The 21,234-nt window shown below is 42.0% G+C and overlaps 2 protein-coding genes across 4 annotated transcripts in view; one reads left to right on the forward strand and one right to left on the reverse strand.

The window, feature by feature from the left end:
* Positions 1-1,668: 1,668 nt before the first annotated feature.
* On the reverse strand, positions 1,669-2,489 carry LOC147152760 (transcription factor HES-2-like). Its single transcript, XM_086044398.1, has 3 exons — positions 2,376-2,489; positions 2,104-2,287; positions 1,669-2,003 (listed from the first exon to the last, which is right to left on the reverse strand). The coding sequence occupies exons 1-3, from the start codon at positions 2,463-2,465 to the stop codon at positions 1,669-1,671; spliced, it is 609 nt and encodes a 202-aa protein (XP_085900524.1). The 5' UTR covers positions 2,466-2,489.
* A 14,233-nt stretch (positions 2,490-16,722) lies between these two features.
* espn (espin) overlaps positions 16,723-21,234 on the forward strand; it is a 39,996-nt gene continuing 35,484 nt past the window's right edge. For all 3 annotated transcript variants that reach the window (XM_086052298.1, XM_086052306.1, XM_086052316.1), the window contains exons 1-2: positions 16,723-17,423; positions 18,312-18,505. In XM_086052298.1, coding sequence (XP_085908424.1) covers positions 17,124-17,423; positions 18,312-18,505 — 494 coding nt within the window. In that variant the 5' untranslated portion in view covers positions 16,723-17,123. The remainder of the gene's footprint in view (positions 17,424-18,311; positions 18,506-21,234) is intronic.

The raw sequence follows: 21,234 nt of genomic DNA on the forward strand, positions 1-21,234 counted from the left end.
GAGGATGTCGTTGATATTTTGTCAACTATGGGCATGTAAAGCCCTTTGAGACTTTCTTGTGATTAAAGACTATATAAATAAATTTGACTTGACGCACGGACGTTGTGACGCAAATAGAAGTCATTTCCACTTGTTACTTGCTACCGTCAATAAAACATTATATTCATGTCACTCACCACAGGAATAAAGCAGTCGGTTTCCTCCGCGTTCCAAAAGTGTGCCACTGCGTTGCGCCTCTCGAGTTTCGCCATGATTGTTTACCTCTCCGCTTGCGTATTTCCGGCAATTACTGTGAAAATGCGCAAAGGAATCACTGTATTCAAGTTAGGCTCGCTACGGCGAGGATGCCGCGCTTACAAGCACTTCCTCTACTTCAAAGACCAAGATTCCTTGTGCTTGAGCATGCGCAAAGTGTCCCGCGCATTCAGGATATTCCGATTGCCGTGAACAGACACGCGTATTCCGGTTAGAAAGGGAGTAAACCGGGCATTATATTCAGAATTTTAAAAACACGAATACGGGCATATTTGGGTTATTGTGCATGTTTATATGGCTTTTAAAAACCCAAATACTGCCAATATTTGTGTTTTAAAAGGTTTATTGGCTACACATAAACTTGACATATCTTGTCTTACCATTAAGTGATGACTAGCAAGGCTTTTCGAGATATACGTTTGTGACCCTTTCCGGTTTCATACAAGTTAACAATGCTTACTTGCAGGTATTCTGAGAGCTCTTTTTGCAAGACATATAGTTGATGATGATGAAAGCTTATTGAGTAACGAGAACTCAAAAATGCTTATTTTGAATGCAGAAATCCAAGTAATTACATAGCATTGACTTTCTTGCAAATATATATGGAATAGTAATGTTTTCTTGTACACTGTTGTCTTTGAACATTTGCGCTAATAAAATACTCCTATGATAAGTAGTACAGTAGTTATTGTTTTTAATTTGATTTTTTTGGACTTGGATATGAATATGACAAAACTGTTGCATGAAGTCACACTGGAGTGTGTTTTGGGGCCGTGCACAGCCAGCCATGCAATGACCTCATGTGTTCTTCCCACCGAATTGGCGGCAAGCAGTGAGGCGCCTCATGCAGCAACAATAGAGCAGCTGCTCTCAGCATCAATGGGCTTAGGTTGACCTGTGGCTTTATGCATTTGCCGCCTTTTTCCTAAACCCAACATCTCGTTCATTATCTGCTTTTTATGACACAATAAAGCACAAATCCAACCAGAAAATACTTGTGTGTTACTAATACGCATTTATTGACTTTCCATGCAGTGATACAACATCTCATTCATCACATTTTTGTGACTTCCATGCTTTCAACATATTCAACACATAGTGTCTACAGACTATTCTTTTGCACAGACCAAAATACTTTTAAGTCCATCGTGCAAACCTCAAAACGAGTAACCCTTGGGGTTTTACAAAAGTGTTGTCGACAACCCGTGCCTTTGAAACCCCAAAGAGGATTGCAATAATAAAACGTTGCAAACTATACTGCTTTTTGGGGATCTGTGCTCAATTTGACCCAAAATGAATAACTTGCTGGATGACATGAATTATACCGCAACTTCCACAATTCCTCCTGTTCACTGCGTGTGCTCAGTGGATCATCACGAAATAAATAAGGCATTAAATAAGTGTCCGTTTAATCTACCAGGGCCTCCACATGTCAGCGCTAATGGCAGGCGGGACTTGTTGCACTGCGCGGAGAGCCGGGACCTCCGGCTGAGACTGAGACTGGCTGTCGGCCCTCATGGAGCTCAAGCCGGACTTGAGGCTCAGCAGCCTCTGCTGGATGTGGGGGAATGCCCTGGAGGTCTGCGCGCAGCAGTTGAGGCAGGACGGGGTGACTGTGGCGGACATAGAGCGCCGCACAAAGTCGCTGACCCGCTGACGCGCGTCCTGGTTGAGGCTGGTTTGAGGGAGCAGAGCGGAGACCCGCTGGAGGCACGCTTTGTAGCCTTCTCTGTAACTTTCTGCGGGATCTGAATCGGAAGAAAATACAATCATGAGATACCAAATCACGCAAACTTTGTGGTTGTGATTATTATTATTATTCGGAATGCATTTGATAACTAATCTCACCTGTTTCGGGAGACGCGGGAAGGTCCCTGAGGAAGCGGACGGTCATTTCCAGAATGTCCGCTTTCTCCAGCTTGGAGTAGCGCGCGTTGTCTTTGCCAACCAGGGGCAGAATAAGACTCTTCAAATGGCTCAGACTGTCATTAATACGAGCACGCCTTCTCTTCTCCAACAGCGGCTTGAGAGTCTGGAAGAGGTAATGAAGGGTACGTGTTATTCAATCGCATTGTTTGCACAAGTCATGAAAACATGAGCAGTGTTTTTCTTGTTCTTACCTTTCTAAGCTCGTGCGCTTGTTTCCTCTGGGCCACGGTGGACCTGACAGGGAGAGGCTGGCTGGCCTCGGAAGTGATGCTGGGACTCATATTTTGAGGGGACTTGTGCTTGTGAGAGGTGTTCGAATTCGGAGATGAAGTGTGCTGCGGAGCTGCGCCGCCTCCTATTTATGTGGCCCCAGTGCGTCACATGGGCGGGACACCAAGCCGCTGCGCGGTTTGATTCGGGAGGAGGGGGGGTGGGGGTTCAAGCCCTTTGGGAAATGAATTAATGACATGCGCTCCTCTCTGGACCATCTGTCCTTCTCGGGTCCTCCGGTCAAGCGCTGGTATGCAGAGATCATTCGTGAAATTGCTGCAGGATAGGCCTAAAGCACATTTTGTTCACTTTTTTTTAATTCAAGTTGCAAACGACTCACACAAAAACAACAACAACAACAACAATTTCGGTGCAAGATTCCTTTATTTTCATTCGGCGTTGGTGAATTTTAGGGGTCCCTCATACACAAACTGCCATACTTCTGTGACGGACAAATACATATTAGAATTCAATAAATCTAGGTTCATAACATGAAAATATTCTAGGCCCCGTACGTGTTATATTACAGCCTATTCAAACTGTCACAACAACACAATGCACACAAGACTATTTGTTTCCAAGATAGACTAAATGATTCCTAAATTGCATAAACCCACGCCACGCCATCTAACATCTGCTTGTGAACCCCCACAGAAGCTTGTTGCCAATGCCAACAACAGTGTCTACCTGCATACATAGATGCTGCTGCTGCTGCTATGCTGGGGGTGGTCAGGGGTTGGAGGGGGGGGGGGCGTAGTTATAGTGACGTGAGTACAAAAGTGACGCTGAGTTGCAGTGTCACACACAAAAACATATACGCTCGCACACGCATGCACAAGGACGCACGGGCGCGCGCACACACACAGATTGACAATTGTGGTTGGGGTTTGAGTTATATGCCCATGTGATTTGCATGAACCTAAAACGTATACGACATGTCAACAGAGCAGTAGTGACTATAGTGAGATGTAACGAAATATACGCAGTAAATGATCACTTAAGTTCATTTTTGTTACTCGGTTCACAACGTTAGCAAAACAACGCGAACACACTATTTAAAAGTCGAGCAGGCATTGGCCTCTTATAGTTTTGTAATTCCTAATTAAATGGTATCTATTATTATTATTATTATTATTATTATCATTATCATTATCATTATCATTATCATTATCATTATCATTATCATTATCATTATCATTATTATTATTATTATTATTATTATTATTATTTAAACTTCTACTCAAATGCTTAGTCGTTGATGGCGTAGTCAGTGCACATGCAAGGTGTCGAACTCCATTCCTCGAGGGCCCCGGTCCTGCCTGTTTTCCATCTCTCCCCGCTGCAACACACCTGTTTCAAATGATCAGATCATCAGCAAATTCTGCAGTCGCCTGATCCCGATCACGATCGTTTGAATCAGGTGTGTTGCAGGAGGAAACCTCTAAGACATGCATGCAGGAGGGCGCCCCCCGACGACCGGAGTTTGACACCCCCGGTGTTACACTCGACCGATTTGTCGGCGGGCAGCTTGGGATCGGTTCCTGCTCAGTGACGGTGGCGTTCGTCTGTGAGTGTGCCCTGCGACTGTTGGAGACCAGTTCTGGGTGTAATCCGCATTTCACCCGAAGCTGTGATAGGCTCACTTGACCTTGTACAGGAAAAACGGTATCGGACATGACTCTAATATATACTTCCCTATAATTTTACCAGCCTTCAAGCAGGCCTATATTTTAAACTCTACTGAAGTTCAGTATAGAGCGTGCAGTATTTTTGCCACCGATTAAATCTAATAAATGTAAAATGGCTAAATAGTGAATTATTGTAGATTTGCATGCGTTATTATCACCGAGTCCAAACTCTAGCTGCCTTGAGACTCACGCGTTCGGCACGCGCCAAAACCACGCAACAGATGGGAAGCCACAGTTTGAATCAGCCGCCACTGCCCAAGCCACCATGCACCCCCTCCGCCCCGATTGTGCTCCGACAAACCCTTCCACCCCCACCCTGTACGTCTCTCTGTCATCAGCATCCTCCCGACTCAGTTCTTATCCTTGCGGGCAAAATAGGCTACTATAAGACTTGCTTATGAACGTATGAAAAATGTTGCAACAAACATAGCAGCGTATTCGATGACACGGCCATCATTTACGTATCGGATTTAGGTCGACTTTATACGTTTTCCCCAGTACAATAAAACGACAATTGAGTTTATGACAAAATGGCGACTTAATGTTACACCTGAGATCTATTGCACATTGTTATTTTCTTCTTTTTCCCCCCCAGTCTATATTATTATTACCATGTATGTTTCATGTTGCACCGTCGAAGCGGAAAAAAATATTTTGAGTGTAACATATGAATCTGAAAATGCTTAGATTTGCAGGACATGCAGGACTTTCGCACGTCTAATTGTATGCATTGCCTATATGTTGAAAGCACAAATTGGAGTTGAGAAAAAGGGGAGGGCAGCCCATTTGTTATGAATTCGTGGCGCAAAAACATTTATTACACAGTAAGCCCAACCCTAAATGCTCAATTGAATAATTGTTTATGCCAAGTACGCGCTGCATTGCTCGGTTCCAAGCCATGTCTTGGCCATGAGTTGCACCGTTTTGCACGCGTCCTGTCCCATGGGGCCCCAATTAACTGCCACGTCCAGTCTGCATGGGAACGAGCCCCTTTCCGTGAAGCAACATTGGAGAAAAAAAAAAAAAAAAGAAGAAAGAAAAAAAAAAAGAGAAAAAAGAGCAAGGGGCTTCGGTTAGGGGCTTTTTTGTCCTAGTTTCAGCGTGGGTATCCATCTGTGCAAGCCGAGACCACAGTGATCTTTTGTTGAACGACATGCTGAGAAGTTGAATTATGAAGGGGCTTCCGGCGACTCATAAAGGGGAGGGGGTTGGTGGCGGTATCTTTATCTTTATATTTTAGGCAAGCTATTGCGGTGTATTACACAGCAATTGGCAAAATTATTCTTCCAAATAGTATATAAAAAATCCTCAATGACTTTTTACATGTTTAAAATGAACCAGAGCTCTAAAGTTATATCAATTGAAAATCATAATTCTCCAATGAAACGGATGTTTCGGTACTATAGTCTATATGTTTGTATATGTGCAACCTGTCGATTTTGAGAGCATGCGAGTGCTTTGGTGTTATGAGTGGCATGAGACTGACACGAGCGCGGCTGCGCGGGGTGCGGGGGTGGGGTTGGGGGGGCTAGTATGGCAGCCCTTGCCATGTCAACAATGGCAATCATTCAATTCAATTTAGAATTGTTTGAACACGATTACGAAATAATATTTACAACTCTGACATTTTATTCCTAGAAAACAAACCACCTTTTCACGTTTAATGCCATTTTCTTTTCTTTTATTAACTTTCAACTATGTGTGTGTGCGTTGATAATCAACATTTCTCATCAGCCAGCTACACAAATATACAGTGACTGCAGTCCAATTGCCAACTCCAAGCACACCAGAGGTATTTGTAATTTTAACAAAGCGTTATATATGGGCTAGACAACAACACTTTTCTGAAATCATTAGTAAGAACCTCAACAATAAGTGCACTCTATTTGCAGTGGATAAGCGGTTCAGATAATGGGTGGATGGATGATAAATCACTTATCACCCAAATCAAATGGCACCAGAGCACCTCTGAACAGATAAAGGCAGTGAATTTGCTTACTACTTTAGTGAAAAAGTACAATCCACGAGGTCAAATATCAGCATAAATCAGCAAAATTACAAAGTGATGCAACACCTAAAATCACAAGGAATAACTCAATTAGCGCGTCAGAATTTGATACAAGTGATGAAAAAAACTGTAGTGGAAATGGTTCAGCAGCTTTAACCATCAACTAGCTATCTTGACTCAATACCATCGGACTTTTCAAAACTATTGTGAAATCTGTTCACACCGATTTACAGCAAATAATCAACTGCTCACTTGAGTCAGGCAAGTTTCCTAAACCCCTGAAAGCAGTTGCCGTCAAGCCCCTTCTAAAAAGAGGGACATTGGACACTGTCTTGTTCGCGAATGATACAGCCATTTCAAATCGTCCTTTTTGACCAAGATTGTTGAGAAAGTTGTTTTTAATCAACTCAAATTTTTTAACTTAAATGGAGTAACCACAGCACGGACATGGAAAAAACGGAGTATCTATCCACCAAAATACAAATTAATAACAGAGAGCGGGGCTGGATGCAGAAGGCATTGAAGAAAGCTTGACGTTTTGACATGTCGCCGAGCAACTCGAGTTTAAATACTGACAGACATCAGGCCATGCCCAATATTAAACAATAAAGATGATAACATAAGGACCAAAGCAACTAAAAACATCAAGGACTCAACCCAAAACACAGTCACAATCACAATCAGTCACAACAGTACCTCCCCTCGAGGGGCACCACCCAGCTTGTGAGGGAACTTCCGGTAGAAGTCGGAAGAAAGGGTTGGGGATCAGGGACCTTGAGAGCCTGGAACATTTTTCAGCACCTTTCGGAAGGAGGGCTGAGTGCGCTAGAGGAGATCGGCTTCAGGAGTGTGACATGAAGGTCACACAGGTCTTTAAATAGCCATTTGGGAGGCCACACCTGGGGGGAGTGCGCCTGCAGCACTTGCACCGCCGAACTAAGAACGGGGAGCGGACGCAAGTCGTGAGTCGCCTGGAACAGGAAGGGGCGGCGGCCGCGGATTGTACGCTGTCAGAAAATCACAGTCTCTAGGGGGATTCCACCAATGGCACTGAACAGAGCTGAGATATTTAATCGACCCACATGGTCCCGGTTCATCCGTCGTTGGCGACAGCCAATCGGTGTCAAGAACATAATCCTCACGTGACACGCAGGCGCCGTGACTTTGATTCCCGCAAGGAATTGGCCCACCACTCTGATCATCCCCGTAGCTAGTTGATAACATTGGCCAACTTTGCGCAATCGTTCGGATACACATTAGGTTGCTGCTCGAAGACAAAGGAACAGTTCAGCAGGAATTGGCCGCAAGCTCCTAACTTTTTGGAATAATGTTTGGGTGACGGAATGTTGGGTTCCCGGTGAAAAAGTGGAGCAGCAGCCGGTGAGACGATCATCCCTGATTCGAAGAAGATGGATGGGTTGGAGCAGGTGGTGACATTTGCGCCAAAGTGCTGGATAATGGCTGGACAGCCATCGTGTTGACGGTGGTGGAAAGGTTCTGAATAGATTCCACGATCTCACCCGAGGAGTTGCTTATGTCTGCTGAACGGTGCTCCCTGAGCGTGGACCGCTTGGGAAATTGTGTCTGAGTCTGCTATAGTTCCATGAGAGGTCAGAACATGCTGCCATGTGAGGAGCAAAATTTGGACCCGGAATCAGACAGGACATGGAAGTGGAAAAACAGAGAGTCTTTATATACAAAAACTACAAAGTAACATAAGAGAGCAGGGCTGGATACAGAAGCCATGGGAGGAAACTTGACATTCTGACAACATGTCACTGAGCAACTCGAGCTTAAATACTGAGAGACATCAGGCCATAAAGGCCTAGATAGACCAATCCGACATTGGCCAACAGTGACCGACGCTTACCCCCTGTGGCGCCGGGCCGGCCGTCGGCACGTCACGCTGGCAAAAGACACCGCAACGACAGACAGCGACGCTGACCATTAAAGTACCTTCTGCGCATGCATAAGATGTAATACCCTTCCATACCATCGGTGGCGGTAGTCAATATTTCTCATGGTTAGAAAATTTCAACCGGAAAGCTATTGGCCTGGGGCGGATTATAAAAATATAAACAATGCATGCAACTATATTCTTCGCTCATGATGAACTCCCACCCAAAGTAAACCCTCACGTTCTTGACGGTATCGTGAAATACTTACATTGTCAACCCTCGCTCTTGTACTTGCAAAGGCCCTGATACACCAAGAACGATGTCGGTTTGGTGTATCAGGGCCTTAAGAAGATTAAGGCAGCAACGCCGTGCTCACTGTTTATCCGCATTTGTCAGGTCCTGTTGGTGCTCGCTGATTTGCTAGCTAACAGCCAATCAGAGTGACTAAATGTCACGATTCAACATGCTGAAACGCCCACCAGACGCTTACAGACGAGTTACGACACTACGACGGTGATCACTACACCAATCAGACGGCGCAATCAGACGCCACGACGCTTCGCGACCTCCGACGTCCGTTTGGTCCGTCTAGGCCTTAAGACACAATAACAATAACAAGTGACAACATAAGGACCGTAGCAACTGACCAACTGATCAAGGACCCAACCTAAAATACAATCACAACCAGTCAAAACACAATTGCAAGCTTGTTCTTGCTAAATCTTTTACCAAGGTATTTTGTTGCATCCTTTATGAAGCATGTGGTTGAGTTGCACGCAGACAAAATGTAGCTGTAGTTGTCCTAAAAATGAAGTATCATCCTTTGGGCCGCAAATGGCCCCCAGGTCACGAATTTGAGACCCCTGATCTAAAACAACAAATAGCTCATGATCCCCTCACACCTCCACCCCACCCCTGCCTTGAGTATAGAAGTAAATGTCACAAAATTATGAATATTGAAATAAAGTTGATTTCATCCTTACTACTTACGAATTGACGGACCTTAAACAAAAAGCTTATTCCGTATATATACTTGCAGGAAGCCACGTCTAGTTATTCTGTTGTTACAAGTGGATAAACAGGTTTATTGTATCTTCTGCCATGCGTTACTGGCATAGATAGATTAACAGACATAAATGTGAAATTAATAAATATTAACATTCGACAAAATATGTGAAAATGGATCGTTTCCCACTGCACCCATGATGATGTCTCACAGATGCCACTGCATCCTGCTTCATTTTGATTCATAAATATCACATGTAAAAAAATAAAAATAAATGAAATGAGACAGACTGCATGGCTCTACTTTATTTGATTGTAAAGAATACATTCAGCAACATTTTGAAAATGCATATTTTTCAAGTGCCTGCCTGAGTATAACAGGCATGCGCCAAACGCAGAAAAATATATTTGCCAGATAAAATATCTCCGAAAAAGTGAACCATGTCATGGTTGAGTGTAAAACAAGTGATGAATGAGTGGCATGTATAATGCTTCTATTGTTAATAACCTGATTTTAGAAAACATTCTAATAAATAAAATAGATGGTCCTTTTAAAAAAGCGCCTATATCATCCTTCTGTCCCGGAATGACCCAATGGCGGTAAGTCAGTAAAATCAAACTTGAAGTGGAAATCAACCCAAACATATTTTTTCAAGAATATGTTCCCGGAAGGCCCACCAGGCCAAACAGATGGTCTCAGGTGATGTACTACACTGCAAACTGCAAACATATATCGTTAAATGAATAACTCCTTGACAGTGCAAAAAAAAAATATTTGTAAAGGCATTTTTTTTCTTGTAGCGTAAATCAAATAAATCTCGTATAGAAAGAGAAACAAGAAATAAGTAGCGTACATGTTGATATAGAGATTTAAAAAAAAAACGCTGTTTGCTCATTTATCTGCGACACCACATCGGAACCTATCAAATTGTAGAATGGAGCTTCCCAAGCCTAAAACCACGCCATTTGCACTAAACATCTGCTGCACAACTTTTGCGTCATGCATGCACGAGGTGGACCATATAGGCGTCGCGGTCAACTTCAAACGAATATGAAACGACGTCAAAACGATTTAAGTCAGAAATCTGTCAAATGAGTGTATTATTGTTTGTATTTTTTCCCCCTTTTTGATCATGGTTTGGTTAATTTTTTTGCCCTCGCGACGTCGTGTGTGTGTGTGTATATATATATATATATATATATATATATATATATATATATATATATATATATATATATATATATATATATATATATACAGATAGATAGATAGATAGATAGATAGATAGATAGATAGATAGATAGATAGATAGATAGATAGATAGATAGATAGATAGATAGATAGATATGGATATAGATATAGATATATTCGTTGTTGCGATTTTGCTAAGGATTGAAAGGCACAAAATGACAACTGTAATAAAGTTAAACCAGGTTTTGTTCAAAACTCCATTCCATTTGCTATAATGTAACGCACTGTGTAAAATAGCATTCAACATCATGTTGTTGTAATTGATATTCATGGTTCATGATTTTAATAATTCCTCTTTATAAGAGCTTCTCTGTCATTAGCAGTTGACCAATGTTCAGCCTTGGCGGAGGTCTTTGCTCTGAACGGCTTCGATTTAATTCATTATGATGGCAAATGCTGCTCAAATTAAATCAAAACAACTCGAATAAAGATTTAAGAGAGAAAAGCACAAACTACTGTCTGGACAGAATTAATACTGGAGGGTCAAACAAATTACGTGACCGACAAAGGTGGGTGGAGATATCCTGCAGACACAATGAGAAGCATCACGGATGGCGTGGGTTGCGTGCATGGTTATCACACAAACACATTCACTGTAGCCTAGAATTGGGCGTTAGTTTGGATCGAGGGAGGGTCCAGACAGGATTTTGAATCTCTCAAAAGATGGCTCGCCAAGCCAAAAGCCAAGCTGCGTGACGCACCTAAACATCTGGTGGTGGCACCTACAAGTCGACGCAAGTGTAAGACAGTCTTCAATTGAAATACAGAAATTATGTTGCTTTTCGTTCAAATTTCGGTACAAAGATTGTAATTTGACGTGTGTATGTGTGTGTTGGGGCGGGAGGGGGGTATTAGATTCACCTCCATTGTGCGATACTTGAAGTGCACGAGGATAGCACGAGCCATGCAAACAAAAGGCATGTAGCAGATGGTTTGTACCAAGTTTTACGGGGGTCATTAAGAGCTGCCCGGTGGGACATTAACGAATGCGTGCAGGTCAGGTATCATCATTTCTAATGCAAAAAAATGCATGAAAATAAAAAAATAAATAAATAAAACTGATAGGAAATCCATCAAAGTCTAAATATGGTAACATTAGGTAACACATGCGCAATCGAATGGGCTCCAATGATAATGACTTTGATGATGATAATAATAATATAAAAATAATCCAAGATGATAATGCAAATGTATTTTTAATGTAACAATATTTATCAATTGTGCTGTAGTTTGCAGATCCTCAAGGAGGTTTTTGTTACAATTTTGGTTAACATTTTTTAGCAACATGAGAACAAAATACAACTCTCATAGTGAACACTGTAACACCCCCGTTGGTAAATTATTTGAAAAGTATGCATTTCGTCTTTTTAAAAGCAGATACTTCGATTCAGATTTTATTCGTTCATCCATGCGGACAATATGCAATAAAATAGTCATATTCAGGATCAAAATCAAATCAAATCACAATTTCAAACTATTTCTGACCTGATCTATATAGTGCATGAGTAAATTCACATTTTAAAATGTTGAACTATAGAACGCATAGTTGCATTGTTGCATGGAGTTTGCACAGAGCCTCCCGGGCTGCGTTTGAGCGGAGCCGTGAGAGGGCGTGGCCTCCATCGAAGTGTACGCCCACAGCGTGGACGCGTCCCGCGTGGATGAGCCTTGACAATCTTGAGGAAAAGGGCGCTCAATATGTGTGCAGCATCCAACGTGTGAGGGCTGCAGGAGACGCTCTGCTGCGAGAATACGTAGTGGTAAGGTGTTTTTTTATATGTTTTGCATAGATTTGCCAATGATATTATAGACATGCAGTGCTCATATGTTATAATAGATTATGCAATGCCTATATCGTGTGCTGCGGAAATATTGCATGCATGGGACTGCATTTATAGCGAGTACATTGGCTTAATTGTGTTTGGTAATAAATTAGCTTTCTGCAGATATACAATTTTGACACATTTCAATTCGAATGAACGTGCCACGCGTAGAAAGCAGACACCTGACTTCATGCTTGTATTTACCCATTTAATCCATTTTCGAAAATGCATGACAAAATGGATGGATGAATTGAAATAAGATATGTTGAATAGGAAATTATATTATAATCAATGGTCTCGCATCTCAGCAATACGTGCATGCGCTTAGAAATGCTCCCGCCTGCGTGCCCCGTCAGGACGACGTGGGAGTGGGTGTGTGCTGAATGAGTGCGTGTGAGTGTGAGAAAGTCTGACTGTGGCTCTTCTCACTGCAGATCACGGTTGACCGGCTCGCTGTTGGGGGTGGGGGGGGGGGGGGGGACACTTCACGCCTGCGTGGTAAGTTCAAGGGGCACTTCAAGATCGTGACAGAACGGCCTGAAATGAAAGATATTCATATAGTTTCACTTAACAGTGCGAATGTTTCAGTGATGATTACAAATAACAAAATGACCTACCGAATGGCTATCCGCTTTATAGCGTGTGTGTTGGCTATAAATATTTCTCTAAATCAAGCTGAAGGATCAGGTATGCATACATTTCGGGGAGTAAAGCAAATGTGTGCATAAATTAGGCGTTGTTTTATAACATCAATAGAATCGACTTCTGCTCTGTGGGCTTGTTCCATAAATGCAGGGAAGCGATTAATACAGTACCATTCATTTTTACAAATAAAAGCCTTCCAAGGGAATATAATGAATGTATAAATCACGAGTAAAACCTTAAAAGAATGTAGGTTTACTTTTATATATTGGGCCTACTAATGGAAACAGTCATAACAGACATTTAGACAAAGGCGGGTGTCAAGGATGAGAGGAGTGAATAAAGTCATTTTGCTTTGTGTGTCATTGTGTTATTTCTTACTTTCTTTTCTTTTTTAATAAATATTATGTGGTGTGGACTCTTTTTCGGTGGCATTAAGTTCACTGTATACTTTCTGAACAGATGTGATAACTTCGTATCCACTCTGCAGGACTAATCACAATGCTTTGCATAACTCATTATATTAATTAAACGGCAGACAGGATGTCTTTTGTGCGCCTGGGCTCATCGTGCACGCGCCCAGGTGGACGCACGCAAGAGCAACAATGGAGGAGAGCGTGGCACGCGCCAAGCAGCTGCACGCTACAGATGGACAAGATGATTAGAGAGCATATAGTACTGTCAAAAAATATCAATTCACCACTAATGGCTGCCCTATATGCTGAGATTTGAACTTGACACCACAATAAACTCGTTGATGGGAGATATTCACAACTACGAGTGGAATTCAAACGGTCCATTTTATAAGCTCTACCGAATTTAGGGCGTCTGTTCAACTGTTCAAAGTGGTTCGAGCAGCTTGTTCCCGCCACAAGAATGGTAGAAGCAGCGTGAACTTGAGCCAGAATGGCCTGGTTTGAACGTTCCCGCGTAGGCAGTACGCAGCAGATGTGAGCACACAAAAGAAAATGGGGGGGGGAGCATACGCGCCTCGAATAATTAAGTGCAATTTGAATAACTGTCGCGAGCCCGACGCGTGCAAGACATAGCCCATCTTTCTTAGGCCGAGGAGCAAAACCGTTACCTTCCCAGTACAGACTTTGGATACTTCCTGAATAAGGGGGGGCATGGGACATTTGAGCGTGATTAAACCACATACTTTTGGCTCTCTGTCCGGACCTCAGTACAAATACAAAGTAATATTAAAAAGCACATGCTATTTCGTATAGGTATTTATTGACATACACATAGTGAGAGCTAAGTGATAGAAAGCATTTACAACATTACATTTAACAATCTAATGGCATAAAAGAAAGTATATATTTGCAAATAGGGTGTAATGTGAAGTCAAAGAGTACACTTATGGGAATTTTTTGAGTAATCAAGACGGTACTGTACTGAAGTCACAAAAAGTGGCATGTGAGTTGGAGTCATGTTCGATAAAAGCTTTGTATATGATACACACGCACAAATAATACAATCCACGCAAGTACAGTTTACTCTGTTTTACACTAAAATTTAAAGACAGACCAGTGTGGCAGCTACACACGAGTGCATTCTGGTAAGATATTCCTATGCTTATCAAATATACATTTACACGAACAATTTCACTGTAAAATAAATATGTCAGTGTACTATTTACAGAGAGCGTTTTTTGCATTATTTATGACGCGTGCTTGTGAGTCCCACCAGGGAGTCCTTATTGTCCATTTTCTTGTACAATTAGTCAAGGCTCTCGTGGGAATCATAACCCCCCCCCGCCCCCCCCCCCACCCTCCGTGCTCAGAAATCCCACTGGTGCAAGGTGTAAATGACAGTTGGGCCTGTGTGACAGATGGTGTGGAGAGGCACGCGTCAGGCACGAGTCTGATATAGAAGCCCCCCACTCCCCCCACCCCTCATTTAACAGCGCCCGAAAGTGCACCCCAACCCCATCCTTCACGATAATCCGACTGCATGAGGAGGCAGAGGGGAAAAGATGCGGCACATTTATCGTGCTACCAAAAGACGTCTTCTAAAATTAAAGTTAAATACTGTATTGGACTGAGTTGGGTAGCCTTTACATTAGGTATTTCAAATACAGATAAATCAGTACAAATCCTTAATTAAGGAAACAGTTTAATTCGCCAATTTGTATTTGTTACAGCAGTTATATGTGACATGCTTATATGTTATTGAAATATTCAGTGAAGGCAGTTTTCGAATTGTAATAAATGGACATAAATTAACAACAACAACACCAACAACAAGAAAAGAGGCCAGTGACTACAGGTGACGTATAAGAATACAGTACAATTGTGCTCCTGATTTTTAAGCTATCCTGCCACCGTTTGGTGACGCAAAGAATTACATTGGCTAACTTTGCAGGTGTCCTATCGTGTTCAACATGTTTAATATGCACTCAGGCGAGGTCAAACTGATCATGGGAGCATCAGATATGTTAAATAAATTCACTGCTATAAGTAGTGCACAAAATAATTTAGATTTGGTCTACATATCCAAAAAGAATTCAAAATGCCATACTAATTTGCAACTTCATCTAAATAAATCTATACATTTTTCATATTTATGCAGTTGATGATATGATGAATGTTTATTTTATCAAATTGTACGCACCAAACAATTGGCTAATCTATTGCTGTACGGCACAGGTGTCAAACTCAAGGCCCGGGGGCGAGATCCGGACCGCACCATCCTTTTATGTGTCCCGCGAAGAGAAATCATGTGTGTTGACTTGACATGTTTTTTTGAAATTGTCTTCACAAGATATTAGATATTTCAAGCATTTGTTACCAATCCTTCCTTTAAAATACATGAAAAAAATTGTTGAACAAACTATTTACTGGCTTCTGATTTCAAAACTAGTGATCAGGCTAGTCACCACCTCAAGTAGTCGCTTGCATGATATTGATTTGTTTGGCACAGTTTTCAATGATGCCCTTTGTGACAAAATGTGTTTAAGTGATGTTATTCTATTTATTGTCATCCTGAGGGTTCAAGTTTGTGGGGTTTGTGAACTGTACAAAATTACAAAGGCCTTTTTAATCCCTATATGGAAAATGTTGTAATGTATTGCAAATCTACACACATTATGGTCACCCTAATGAGATCCAATGCATAATGCTATGAAAAAGTTTATGACCCCTTCTGAAATTCTTTTTTTTTTGGGGCGGGGGGGTAGTTTCCACTATATTGTTTTACTGTTCAATCCGGCACTTGCCAGGTTATGTTTATTGTTCCTTCTGCCATCTAATTGTTACAGAGCATTTAATTGTAATGCCTGTCACTATAAATTGCTGGCATATAGCAAACTGAACAAACATATATTTGTAATGAATACATTATATCATTTTCAGATAAATTAAGTGTAATTGGATTATCCACTGCATGTTCTCCTCTCATGGAACACTACTGTGCTAGGCACCTTGGTTTGGAATCACTGAATTTAGTTTTTTTTATTTGTTATTATTGAGTATAAAAGTTTTGAATTGCTTCTTTAGGACATGTAGACCAAACCTAGGTCCAAGAAAAAAAATATTTTGTACCTCTTATAGCTGCCACCATTTATTTTAACATATATTGTCCTGAAATGCTTAGTTTGGTTACATGAACTGGAAATAGGGGAAATGGCATGCATACGCATAAGATTATGAGCGTTGATTGAAACGATAAGCCACTAGGTGGCCATACCTCCTGTGCAAACAGTGACCTTGTTGCCACAGCCATATAATGTTACATCACATGAATGGACCGGCAACGGGTTTTTTACTCTAAAAGAAACGATAGTTTAATCAAACAAATTGGCATGGATTGTGGCCAGTCGCACAGTAAACATATGACCTAAGTCCCCCACACGCCTTTCTGCGCGACAATGTTCGCACTGGCCCTTTAAATTGTGAGCCGATTTTCAGAAAGCAACCACCTATAACAGGCTCAGCGATCCTCCCCTTGATGGATTATTTAACAGTCGCTCAGTCCCATGTCGCCATCTGCCAGAAGAGGAAAAATACTCTCTGAAGCACATGATACGACTTAGTTGTTGAAAAACAAACAGGCTGAAGGACTAAATGACGTTCAAATAAGTGGTGTGCGCAACAGGTGCGCCCCCATCCTGCAAGAAGACGCGCGCTCGAGAGCAGGTCACTTTCTAAATTGAAACTACGCATAATAATGGATTGACTTTGGGTGGATCCGGAGAGAAATTGAGTGCTCAGTGTGATGAACGGTTTCCAAACGCCGAGGTTATCCCCGCGGTGAAGCAGTCGAACTCAAGTGTGACGGAGGAAGAAGGAAGGAAGGAAGGAAGGAAGGAATCAGGAGGGGGCGGTGGTCGTCGCGCATCTTGCAGCAGCCATGGTCGTCGAAGGGGAGCGGACGCTGCTGGCCGCAAGGCAGGGGGACGTGCAAACTCTCAAATCGCAATTGGCATCAAAATCGCTCACTCGAGACGTGAAGGATTCACTGGGAGCCTCCCCGGTCCACCACGCAGCCCGGGCGGGCAAACTGGCTTGCGTGCGCTTCCTGGTGGAGGAGGCTGGGCTGCCCGGCCACTGTCTGGCCAACAACGGGGCCAGTCCGGCGCATGACGCCGCAGCCACCGGCAACCTGGCGTGCTTACAGTGGCTCTTGACCCAGGGTGGATGTCGGCCAGAGGTGAGTAGATGGCTACTGGAAGCACTTTAATTAAGGGCTCTTCTGTCATCTTCGCACTGGTTGTGTCAAACCACACTGAGATCTCAGATCATCAACTTTCAATAGAAAATTCTGCATGTGTGATAGTACCGTCTGGCCACAATCCCTGGACTGATTGGACTTGGAAGAATGCCCTCATACCGTGCACCACACCCATGTAAATTGCCCAAGCAGAACACTATGGGCTCAACAAGTAGTCTGCCGAAACACCAACGCTCTGATCAATTGATTTTTGTTTATTTGTTTTTTTATTTAAACCTACACAACATGGGTTTTGAAAAAGACTTTTCTCATAGTTTAATTTCAAAGCATGCATTTAAAAACTAGCTGCATGTTTCCATTAGTTAGAATGGCAACTGGAACGTTCGTAATGTGTTCAATGGCCCAGCATACCAGTGTAGTTTAATATTAAATTCTTGTTGGCTAATAATTAACAGGAACATACTTGATAAATCAGATGAATGGATGAAATCCAAATGTCTACTTTGTAATTGAATCATTTTAGTTGTATTTGTGGCATCTCTGTATTAAAAGTATTCTCTTCATTGTGACAGTGCAAGAAGTCATTGTGGCAAAGCATTCGTTTTCTATAGTACTTCTAACACATTTAGATACTGCACCGGTTGCCTTATTTAAAGTGCATTTTTATTTCTAGTCTGCGCACATAGAGCAAAATTTGTAGTCTGGGATTGTCTATGGGCAATGGCGATTTATCATGGTGGGGTTTTAGCATTAACATCTCTGACCTTTCAGATTATTTGTGGCTATTCACTTTATTTAAGGGGCCACACTTTTGGATGGTTGGTATATTGTGGACACGCTAGCGCTGCCACTATGTTTTGGTTCCAGGACAAAGACAGTTCCGGTGCCACCATTCTCCACCTGGCCTCCCGCTTCAGTCATCATGAGATCACAGACTGGCTGCTCAAGAGTGGGGAGGTGGACCCCGGGGCTGCCACTGACACAGGCGCCCTACCTGTTCACTACGCTGCTGCCAAGGGAGACCTGTCCTCGCTCCGACTGTTAATGGGGCACAGCCCAAAGTAAGAATAAGATGGTTTTATCTCTGCAGGGGGTTGTAAATCCTCTTGTTAGTCTTTTCAAAACAGGGGCTGTTGATGTGACTTGAATGGGACTTGAATGGACAATTTCCTCTGCAGTTTCATGCATCTTTTCTTCCTGTAGGGATTTCAAGCCAAATCTAAAAATGATCCATCTTGCCATGCTACTTATTGTGTACAAATCGAATTATCGTGCATTGAATATGTTCAGATTGAGCCGATTCATTGTTTAAACAGAATATTTGATTTGTAAAATTTGCATGTCAGAGTAATGGTTATATTTTTTCTGAAAAATCTAAATGGATTTATATAATTTAGAAAATATCACGTTACACTTTTCCATTGCTGAAATGCACAATATTCTTTCAAAACTACTTTAACGGGTCTACTGGATAGCTCGGTAACAGTGGCACTTCTTAGCTCAAACAAAATCCATTCCAGGATACTGGTTATTCTCTGACTTGTTTGGATTTCAAAACAATTTTTCAAAAAGGAAGTAATGGAGATGGAAATAATGCTGTGGGGTTTTGCTGCGGTGTTGTAAGCTACAGTTTAAAAAAGCATGGAAAAATTTGAAGAATCCTGGAACACCTTGAAGCAGGCTCCAAATAGCTGTAGCTCAGGGATGAGCCTGAACTCCCCGAGATCCTACTGTGCCTTTACAATCAGATAAAGCCATTCCCTTTTACTTTGTATTTGCTATCATTTCGTCTCCAAATCCTCCTCCATAAAAGCAAAAACAGATATTTTCGTTGTCACAGTGATAAATCCATCCAGTCTAACTGTGCGCATGGATGGAAATCTCTTTCTTTTGGTATTTTCCTAGATGTGCTGAGGTAGAAATGGCATTTGCGCCATTGTGGGAGTGAACACAGCAGCTTCTTTCCTGACCTATGGAAGCAGCTCCCCTCTTGACCTTTAAATTCAATGCAGGAGAGGCGTGCAGTCGACAAGCCAAAAGCTGACTCATTGGAGTCCGTGCAGGAGATCGAGACGTGCAAAATTAATTTAAATGAATGGAGTGCACTTGTATAGTGTGTTATCTACACCGGTGGTGCCCAAAGTGCTTTACAAAGCGTCACATTCACCCATTCACGCAAGCATTCATACACCAATTGGAAGCTGCCGCCATGCAAGCCGCTGCCAGGTCAGGTCCACTTGGAGCAAATTTGGGTTCAGTGTCTTGCATTCAAAAGGAATTGCAAGAAGCCCTCCACGTGCGGATGAAGGTGTGAAATTGGCACTTCGAGACCGCCTTTGAGACCCGATAGTAGGTCCGTGTGTGAGAACCTCCTCATCATAATTGTGCCGCGGTCATGGGGATGTGTTTAAAAATATATTGAAGATGATAAGATTAATTTGTTTGATTACCGTAATTGATTTCTATCATGGTTTGCAGAGAATGATGCACGCTGTCATATTTACGAATGAAATACGATGTCATCCATCACACATGTCGGCACAGCTCAGAATCTGTCTGCCTCGATCAAATTCACCAAAATTGCATGACACCACCTGCGCCACAACTTAGACCTACTTTTATCTGCTCTAATGTGTAGTGTATTTTCTGTCACAGAATTGTAATAGAAAACCCCCTCGATCCACCGGAACACCCAAAAACCCCAAAATTGCCCATTTCAACTAGCCTTGCCCTGGAACGAAAATGAAGATGCACCAGTTTCTAAGCCGAGCGCATGTGTGCCTGTCTCTAAAAATAGAGCCCTCTTTGTTAACTTTGATAAAGAAATATGCGTATGGTGACCGCTGGAGTCCTATTGAATGAATCTACTTAATTCATGTAACTTCCCATTTATGTATGAATTTCTCTTTTTGCATTTTATCCACTTTAACATCCTGTGACGATGTTGGCCCCTCCTTTTGACTAAGTGTCACCAAAAGCAAAACACATGGCCATAGTTAATCCTGAAATTCTCACTGGATATTCGCTGTTGCATGGTAGTTGAGGTCCAGCTCAAGTGCGGTCTACTTTTGAATAAGTGTTAAAACAAAAACAAAAAAAGCAAAATAGCCGAAAAAGCGAAACATGCCCAAAGTTAAGTTGATGATCGCTAAAATTCAGTCTTATAAGTATGATGGTGTCTTACTAAAGCTTACTAAATACTGTACACCGCTGACCCATATGACAGTGATTTGAGCTCCAAAGATCTGTAAAACATTCTGCTTTGTTTCATTAGGTTCCGATGAAGATTAATATTTGCGATGGGGTAAATACCGTCACCACTAGTGATGTGCTAAATAATCTAATAGGCACCATTAAATTTCCCCTGTCATTTGTTAGACCTGAAGTGAAATTCAAAATTGATACCTAAAAAAATTGCTGTACACGTGACTGGAGTCAGCATGTTGACTTTTTTAGTAAAGAAAAACAACAAACACACTCACAAAACTTGCTCGGAGGAAAGCGTGACGGTGTCTTGAAAGTAGTAAAAGTTACATTGCATTGTAGCTCAAGGAGAAAGCTAATAAACATATGTTTTGTTTTCACAGTTGATTCTTCTGTACTTTAGTAAACAAGTCAAGGCTGTTGCAAAAACACCAGAGTGAATAAGCTTTGAGGCTCACGCTGGCAAATGTACTTTATAGTCTGGCACTGGTCAGGCACAAGCTGAACTTTGCTTTTTAGATTTCAGTTTTGCAATCTAAATACTCAAATCCATTTGAGGGAAAAAAAAAACCCTCTTAGAGGTTTA

The sequence above is a fragment of the Filicampus tigris genome, chromosome 1 (assembly GCF_054856515.1).
Source record: "Filicampus tigris isolate MCC_2025a chromosome 1, RoL_Ftig_1.0, whole genome shotgun sequence".
Lineage (NCBI taxonomy): Eukaryota > Metazoa > Chordata > Actinopteri > Syngnathiformes > Syngnathidae > Filicampus > Filicampus tigris.